We start from the raw sequence: 9,410 nt of genomic DNA on the forward strand, positions 1-9,410 counted from the left end.
TCATAGCTATTTTTAAAAAATATATATTTACTTTTGTCTTGCAGTCTTCGGAGGAAAGATTCACAGGAAATTGTCTCGGCATGTTGCTGTATCTACTTTGTTTGTAACGTATTAAAGCACGTCATGAAATATTTATATTGATTCTAATGAAACACTCTGGGAAGAACGAGCTGTATGTGTATGTGAATGAAGCTTGAAGAGTTTTTACAATCACACATTTATTGGGAAAGCAGCACTAAAAATATACAAATAGACAGACATACATGAGCGAAGGCTAATCAACGCTGAGCACTTTTTTTTTTTTTTTACAAGTATGTACAGTTTACATGTGGTTAAAACTCAAAACATAGTCGCCACTTCTGATTCCGTCGCTACCGTTACAATATTTGGGCTCGGCTTGTGGACCTTGGGCTCATTCTGCACCTGGGACAGGTAAGGCGGAAGGGTTCCTGTTCTACCGGTGTAGGTCTGCATGCCGTCATTGCGTGTTTTCTTGGGATTGGTAGCGTAGCCCGGCTCCTTCCAAGTGTGGGCGAAGCCATGCAGATCATTGAAGAGAGTCGCCGGGGAGAAGCCGATAGTGTACGCCAAGTCTCTGGGGTTCTTAAAGCACTGCGGCGGTATCGCACAGTAGGTGCCTTGGCAATCCCCCGCGAAGCTGTTAGCAGTGCTAGATGAACCTGGAGACGAATGAGATAAATTGCGATTAGAGTGGCTCTCGCATGCGCGTGTTACACAATAACTTAACGATTCGTTGGGGACAGCTACACAATCAAATGAGATACAATCGTTCTTTCTTAAGATAATAATGATTACTTTTTAGGACTATTAATTGAACAGTGTTTGCTAGTGTCTGTACTTAGCCTGTATTAATTATACCACTATAAAATTGCAAAGATGAACTCATTGTATGAATGGACCTCATAGGATTATAATTATTTGAATCTTTGTCCTGGTATTAAATTATAATTTGTTCATGTTGTGTCAATTTCGAGTTAACAGAATCATAATTCATATTTGGTTCTCAACTCTGTGTGGGGACTCTTTGCAGTTTTTTTAATATACTGTACAGTAGCTTTTGCATGGAATGTTATAACACTGTGCAGGTTTATTTTGAGGGAGGCGTAAGGGTGGTCAAAACTTACTTTTCATTCTTGGGTGAAAGGTGCTAAAGCTCCTCTTGCCAGCGTCTCCGCTGATGTCCGAGTCGGAGTCATTGAAGTCGCTGTCCCCTTTGCCGCTGTCCTTCACGCTCAGCTGGTCGGTGTTGCCCGTGCTGCAAATCAGCACAGAGACACCGTAAGCCACCAGTGCAACACATTGGCTTGATTATTGATGCCTTCCTAATATAACCTCTGATAACCTAATTTCACACGAGACAAGCCACTACCCCCCACCCCCACCCCCATTCCATGCGCGCGCACACGGACACACAAAGATAGAAAAAAATAATACAAAGATAGTAATGGCGCACAAATAACTACTTTGTGCATGGGCTTAAGAAAATGTCATCACGTTAAACTACAGCATGTTGCCACTTGCGTACAATTCAGATTACGTAAAGCGAGAGGTTTAGGGGTAATACATCTTGGCCAAAACAATCCTTCCAGTGGGATAATATGTTTGAGGGATCCATGAACCTCGCTAACTGAGTAGAACCAAGAACTAAATTTTTTTTTTTTTGTAACGGAGGGAACTGGTGATTTCGTGCCCTGTTACGCTTACCTCACTTGCAAGCAATACTTGTCGGCTTGCCATTTGGATGGTGGTTGGAAGTGCTTGGAAGGCAGGAAGACCTAAAAAGAACAGATTTCATTTCGTTTCATTTTCAGATACAAAAGTAAAAGTACAAATTGTGTTAAAAGAAGTGTGAAAAAGTCACCTTTGATTCGGAGTCATTGCTCCTATCCTCATACAAGCAGGAGTCATCCAAGCTTGATGAGGTCCGCTCCAGGAAGAAGCCTCTCTGGCCGGAGTAGATGTTCCCATGGGTGGACCCGAGAGGGGGCCGACTGTCAAACAAGTTGAGGCGGGCCTCCCTTTTAAGGGGACCTGCACCGCCACGTCCTGCTTTGCACGTGACCACCACGGCCACGATGGCCACCAGTAGCAAAGCGCACCCGCCGCTGAGCAGGATGATGACCACCAGCGAGCCATCCAAACCCGCCACGAGGCCTTCCTCGTCACTTGAACGCAAAACCACCACGGCCCGGTCCCCGACGGGCTCTGTGTCGGTAACCACGAAGCGCACGGTGGCGCTACTGGAGAGAGGCGAGCGGCCGCGGTCGCTAACGGCCACGACCAGTTCCAGGATGTCCCCGGTTTGGGCCGTCAGCCATTGCTTGAGGGCGATCTCCCCGGTGTCTTTGTGCACAATGAAAAGATCTCGGTCACCTTGCAACATGTGGTAGGACAGCTCTGCATTCACGCCGTCATCGGTGTCTTCAGCGGAGAGGCGCAGCGCTAAATATGAAGCAGGGGCGTTCAAGGGCAGCGGGATATCGGCCGAGTCGTTAAACAGCACGGGGAAGGTGAAATATGGGTAGTTGTCATTCTGGTCCACCATGCGGATTTTAATTGTTGACGTGCTTGACAGTGAGGGGGACCCTTTGTCTTCAGCTTGGATGATCAGCTCTATTTCATGGATGCTTTCATAGTCGAAGGACCTGACTGTGTACAGCGAGCCTGTATGGGAATCTACAGACACGTAGGTGGAAACCAGTGACCCACCTTGAACCTCAAAGTCCAGAAGCTTGTAGGAGACTTTCGCGTTCTTGCCCATATCAGGATCGCGGGCCACTACGGTGGTGATGTAAGAACCCGGAATGTTGTTCTCTATAACTGCGACCTCATATGTTGACTTACTGAACAGGGGGGCATTGTCATTCTCATCGGTCACCCTGATGGTGTACTGCCTCACTGTTTTGAAAGGGGGGCTGCCCAAGTCTTCAGCAACAACAGTCAGGTTATACTCAGGGATCCTCTCTCGGTCCAGAGCGGAGGTGGTGACGATCATGAAGGTCTCCCCGTAGGCTTGTTGTAAGGTGAACTGTTCGTGGCCCAGCAGGCTGACTCGCACGTAGCCGTTGGAGCCAGAGTCCAGGTCTGAAGTGCTGATGAGGGCCACGAAGCTCTCGGCCGCTGCAGCCTCCGTGATGTAGGCCACGTCGGCCGCGCTGGCGGTCATGGGCTTGATGTTGATCTCCGGTGCGTTGTCATTCACGTCTACCACGTCAATGGAGACCTTGCAACCGGACGACGAAGGATCGGCTCCCAGGTCGGAGGCCCTGACACACAGCTCGTAGGATCGCCGCCTCTCGAAGTCCACGCGGGCCTTTAGCGTCACGTCACCGGTGTGCGGGTCGATGTGGAAGACGCGGGCGGCTTCTGCCGAGATGTCGTCAAAGGCGTACATCACCTCGCCGTTGACGCCCTCGTCGGGGTCGAAGGCGTGCACCCGCACTACACGGTGGCCCACCGGAGCGTCTTCGTTGAGCTCCACCTTCAGCGAGCCGTGCTCAAAAGTGGGCCCGTTGTCGTTGAAGTCCAGCACCTTTATGCGAACCGTCGTGGAGCCCGACCTGGTGGGCTCGCCTCCGTCGGTGGCAGTCACCTCCACCAGGTAGGAATCCTCCATCTCCCGATCCAGCTCCCTCACCAGCACCAGCTCGGCGGACTTGACACCGTCCTCCCGCTGACGCACCTCCACGGCAAAGTGGCTGCTGGGGGAAATGTTGTAACTCTGGATGTAGTTGTCGCCCACATCTGGGTCCACGGCGACAGGCAGCGGGAAGCGAGAGTCCAGGGGCAAATTCTCCAAGATTTCCAGGGTGGTCTCATTGCGGGGAAATGTTGGTGCGTGGTCATTGATGTCCCGCACTTCAATCTCAACATGGATGAGCTGAAACTTTTCATTGGAGAGAGCCACCACATCAAAGGTGACATAGCACCGCGGGGTACGAGGACACAGCAGCTCGCGGTCGATGAGTTCGGCCACGCTCAAGAGCCCGTCGGCCTCCCGCATGTACACCACGGAGAAGTTGTTTTCCTGCATGAAGCGGAAGGACGTGTCATGGCCTTTGGCGGGGTCGATCTTCAAGTCTCTGGATAAGTTGCCTATTTCTGTCCCAGGTGCGTCCTCCTCATAGGTGAAGTATCTCGTCGTGGTGCATCTGACCTTATAAATAATTAAAGCCAGCACAAAGCAGCAGCGAGCAAGTGTTGCCATCTCGTCATAAGAGGGGGAAAAAAAAAAGAGACAAGTTCTGCTCATGTAAATCACAAATGACCCGCGCAGACCTCAGCTTGTGAATGACTGGAGGCTTCACACTTGCGAGCGGACTATGAACTGGGCTTTATGTAAATGAGCTGCTCCGTCCACCAATTGCCTGACACCACAGGCCACCAAAAGGGGGGACTTTTGGCTAAGGACAACCCGTTGCTGGCTGTTTGTAGGGCAAATGGTTTACTTTTGGCATGCTATCAATCCCAAAGTAGTCTTAACTAGGATTCTGCTACACAAATCAAGTTTTACTTGCCATTTGTAGGGAAAAGGAAATACATGTCATCACATGGAAATAAAATTAGACGTGTTTGGTGGTGATTGTAAGACACGTACAGGATAAATGACAGATGATTCACAAATATTCTCCAAATATTTGCTTATTTGCTCATATATATACTGTATATTTTACTCTTTTGTTCTTTGGTTATGAACAGTGTGAATTTTTAACTTACTTGGATGATTAAGATGTTTCTGATGGCATTTGTTTGTTTTCAAATGCACAGCCGGTGATGCAATAGAGGTGCAGAGATGCAATAGAATTTCACCAATTCTGCCTTTATTCTTGCTCAGTTTTGGTCTTAATTACAAAAATATTGACATTTGTTGGACTATCGTTGCCAGAGCTTGCTGTACTGCGTAATCCTGAATGTCATTCCCAACAATTCTTGTCCAGCTTCAGCTAAATTTAATATAATGAACCTCTCTATGTAACGCAATGCAAGTCCACATCACTACAACCACAATAATAAACATGTTGCCAAATGAGTAACTTTCATGATTACAAAATTGATTACTACTTTCTATTATGTGGGCAGGTGTCCAGTGAGTGAATAGGTTTCAGATACACAGAAATTCTATTATGCTGTTGCACACGGACAGAAAACACGCTCTGTTATTGTTTTGTGTATGTGTGTGGTTCATAGGCTGCTATGCAAATGTGCACTGACCCATCCATTGATGGCTTGGCAGTAGTCCACCAAAAGGGTACAGCGGCTGCCAAAGAAGCTTTCAGGTCAAATCAACAATTATCTGATGTAAAAGTACAACTGCATGACAGCTTTTTGAATGCTGCGAGCTTTTGTTGAGCCAGATATCATATTGGGTGGGTGGTCAAATGGGCCCAGCATGTGAGTCATTACAACCACAATCTGCCAAAATACAGTACAACCGTCAAAGTTAACCATAATGTATACCATATGCGGGCACATGCATATTTTGTCTTCGAACACGTAAAAATCTCTCGTCATTTCAAAATGTGCAACCGATAAATATGGTTTTGCAAATATAATTTCATCCATTTATTTGTTGAATCTTCTTCATCATTTTTATTTTACGATAGGAAGTGATTCGGCTTCATGTTTACCACCAAACTGACAGTATCTGGCACTCTTCTGCTGAGCTCCATTATTCAAAACTAATAATTCACCACCTCTCCTGCATATAATCAAGCAATGCGGTGTATCCTCACCACTAAAAACCAGCAGCAGCAGCAGCAGTAATCAATAGACCTCAATAACCCAACACGTAGTCATGAATCAAAAACAAAGTGGCTTTAAAAAGCTGAGTTCGGCGATTAGCTAAAGAGGGAAGTTCAGGTTTCCACAGAGAAATGCAGCTTTTTATCATCTCACAAGAAGAAATCCACTTCTTGACATTCATAAAGAGTTCAGCCTCTCTGCGAGTCACATCATTCTGTGCAAACAGTGTGAGAGTAATATAAAGGATGAGCAAGAATGTGCCTTTGTCTTCCTCTTTCAAATAGCAGGGGAGGAATATTAATGCAGCTCTTCAGACCTCAAAAGTGTCATTTGTGCTGTGTTGTTGCAGGGATACATCTCATGCTAATTGGCCTGTAATTAATCCACAATTTAATAAATCAACATTTCATTCAAACAATAGTTCTAAAAACAGGTTGTGGGGTGGGGGTGGGGGGCTTTTGAAGGGAAGAGAATAAAAAGCTAGCTATTGATGTGGCCTCCCATCACATACACACACACACACACACACCTCAACGCACAAAAGAGCATGAGTCAAGCTCAAGCAGACTTTTGTCAAGCATATGGGTGATTAGCCCACGCTGATTAAAAGGCATCTTCGGCCCTTCAAAGGACCCTTGACGCCTTCGCAAATGTTTGCGTTAAATCTGTCTGAGCCTCCCCCGATGGGGCAGCAAGGTGTTAAAAAGCACACAATAAAGAGAGGGGGTGACACAGACGGCACAAGAATGGTTGTAATAGTGAGGTGATAGGTGCTATACAAGCTGATTATACACCAAATGTGAAAATCTAATTTGCCTCTTTCAGAAAATATGCGAATAGGCCACGCATCTTGGTTTGTTTTTTAAAAGCTGCACTGATCTGATGAAGATGTATTGACTATAAACTGCTTTTATTGTCCTTTCAATGTCTTTTCAACTAAAAAACAGCTGTTCGATGGTGAAATAAGAGGTACTAAATACAACAATCAATGGTGCATGGATGTCGACATGCATCAATAAATTATTTTTACAATGATGACACATGAATTCACTGCAACAAAGATTTTTTTCTTCTCCCCAAAGCACCATATTTTAATCTTAATATGAACATTTAGAGGCATTGCTAGTGCTCACAAAACACCATAACACGAATGTGAATTGCCAACAACTAGAACTGCATTGAATTTTTTTTTATGCCAGGACAAAGAGGAAAACATTGTTCAGTTAAAGTGTGGCACATTTTGTACCAGCACAGCACGCAACTCTGAACATTAGCACACACACACTAGCGCTGCGACCATCTTTGGAAAAAAAAAGCTTATTTCCGAATTAATTCACCATAGTGAATATTCTTTATTTCCTAAAAGGCTCGCTCTTCCATAGCAAAATCAACCTAAATTAAAAATAAATACATAATATTCCATCCTAGTTGCTAGCGCTAATAAACACAACATGAATGATATGTTTTGCCGAAAATGATAACTGTGTCACAATGTTTTCTCTTCATACATTAAAATTAACATAAATAAGTGGAATTCTTTGTGTTACATAGAGTGTGTCAAAATTTGTACCAGAACCAGAGACAACTCGAAGCATGAGCCCACATGCTAGGCTAACATAACACCAACATCATCTTGAAATATAAAAATACCTGTAAGTTTGCACAAAAACAGCATAAAATTTTTCGGCTAAAAACGGCTTACTATACATGGTTGTTGTTTTTTGAGCAAAAAACGGCTTAGTATACATTGTCGTTTTTCTTCGGATAAAAACGCCTTACTATACATGGTCGTTTTTTTTTCGTCTAAAAGCGCCTTACTATACATGGTCGTTTTTTTCGTGTAGAAATGCCTTACTATACATGGTCGTTTTTTTCGGCAAAAAACGCCTTACTATACATGCTCGTTTTTTTTAGCAAAAAACGCCTTACTATACATGGTCTTTTTTTTTAGCAAAAAACTGCATACTATACATGGTCGTTTTTTTCGTCTAAAAACGCCTTACTATACATGGTCGTTTTTTTTCATTAAAAAACGCCTTACTATACATGGTCGTTTTTTTTCTTCTAAAAACGCCTTACTATACATGGTCGTATTTTTCGTCTAAAAACGCCTTACTATACATGGTCGTTGTTTTTTGAGCAAAAAACGGCTTAGTATACATTGTCGTTTTTCTTCGGATAAAAACGCCTTACTATACATGGTCGTTTTTTTTTCGTCTAAAAACGCCTTACTATACATGGTCGTTTTTTTCGTGTAGAAATGCCTTACTATACATGGTCGTTTTTTTCGGCAAAAAACGCCTTACTATACATGCTCGTTTTTTTTAGCAAAAAACGCCTTACTATACATGGTCTTTTTTTTAGCAAAAAACTGCATACTATACATGGTCGTTTTTTTCGTCTAAAAACGCCTTACTATACATGGTCGTTTTTTTTCATTAAAAAACGCCTTACTATACATGGTCGTTTTTTTTCTTCTAAAAACGCCTTACTATACATGGTCGTATTTTTCGTCTAAAAACGCCTTACTATACATGGTCGTTTTTTTTAGCAAAAAACTGCATACTATACATGGTCGTTTTTTTCGTCTAAAAACGCCTTACTATACATGGTCGTTTTTTTCGTCTAAAAACGCCTTACTATACATGGTCGTTTTTTTTAGCAAAAAACGCCTTACTATACATGGTCGTTTTTTTCGGCTTAAAACGCCTTACTATACATGGTCGCTTTTTTCGTCTAAAAACGCCTTACTATACATGGTCGTTTTTTTCGTCAAAAAACGCCTTACTATACATGGTCGTTTTTTTTCTTCTGAAAACGCCTTACTATACATGGTCATATTTTTCGTCTAAAAACGCCTTACTATACATGGTCGTTTTTTTCGTCTAAAAACGCCTAACTATATACATGGTCGTTTTTTTCGTCTAAAAACGCCTTACTATACATGGTCGTTTTTTTCGGCTTAAAACGCCTTACTATACATGGTCGTTTTTTTTCTTCTGAAAACGCCTTACTATACATGGTCATATTTTTCGTCTAAAAACGCCTTACTATACATGGTCGTTTTTTTTAGCAAAAAACTGCATACTATACATGGTCGTTTTTTTCGTCTAAAAACGCCTTACTATACATGGTCGTTTTTTTCGTCTAAAAACGCCTTACTATACATGGTCGTTTTTTTTGTCTAAAAACACCTTACTATACATGGTCGTTTTTTTCAGCAAAAAACGCCTTACTATATACATGGTCGTTTTTTTTAGCAAAAAACTGCATACTATACATGGTCGTTTTTTTCGTCTAAAAACGCCTTACTATATACATGGTGGTTTTTTTCGTCTAAAAACGCCTTACTATGCATGGTCGTTTTTTTTTTAGCAAAAAATGGCATACTATACATGGTCGTTTTTTTCGTCAAAAAACGCCTTACTATACATGGTGGGGGGGTTTTCGTTTAAAAACGCCTTACTATACATGGTCGTTTTTTTCGTCTAAAAACGCCTTCCCATACATGGTCGTTTTTTTTTCGCCTAAAAACGCCTTACTATACATCCATCCATCCATCCATTTTCCGAACCGCTCGATCCTCACTAGGGTCGCGGGGGGTGCTGGAGCCCATCCCAGCCATCTCCGGGCAGTAGGCGGGGGAC

General features: G+C 43.3%; 1 protein-coding gene across 1 annotated transcript; it reads right to left on the reverse strand.

The window, feature by feature from the left end:
• Positions 1 to 230: 230 nt before the first annotated feature.
• pcdh8.1 (protocadherin 8, tandem duplication 1) lies at positions 231 to 4,299 on the reverse strand. The gene is made up of 4 exons (XM_086123917.1): positions 1,883 to 4,299; positions 1,726 to 1,796; positions 1,146 to 1,276; positions 231 to 680 (listed from the first exon to the last, which is right to left on the reverse strand). Exons 1-4 carry the CDS (start codon positions 4,271 to 4,273, stop codon positions 340 to 342), a joined length of 2,934 nt encoding a protein of 977 aa, XP_085980043.1. The 5' UTR covers positions 4,274 to 4,299; the 3' UTR covers positions 231 to 339.
• Positions 4,300 to 9,410: the final 5,111 nt, after the last annotated feature.

Source organism: Hippocampus guttulatus, chromosome 11 (assembly GCF_054856545.1).
Source record: "Hippocampus guttulatus isolate MCC_2025c chromosome 11, RoL_Hgut_1.0, whole genome shotgun sequence".
In the NCBI taxonomy this organism is placed as follows: Eukaryota; Metazoa; Chordata; class Actinopteri; order Syngnathiformes; family Syngnathidae; genus Hippocampus; species Hippocampus guttulatus.

What these genes read in the sequence shown, in the direction of transcription:
- pcdh8.1 (XM_086123917.1), bottom strand. Translation starts at nt 4,273, where the DNA reads ATGAGCAGAACTTGTCTCTTTTTTTTTTCCCCCTCTTATGACGAGATG. An exon ending in GCAATGACTCCGAATCAAAG is followed by an intron (nt 1,797 to 1,882) that starts GTGACTTTTTCA and finishes TGTTCTTTTTAG; the next exon opens with GTCTTCCTGCCTTCCAAGCA. An exon ending in CTTTCACCCAAGAATGAAAA is followed by an intron (nt 681 to 1,145) that starts GTAAGTTTTGAC and finishes ATTCGTCTCCAG; the next exon opens with GTTCATCTAGCACTGCTAAC.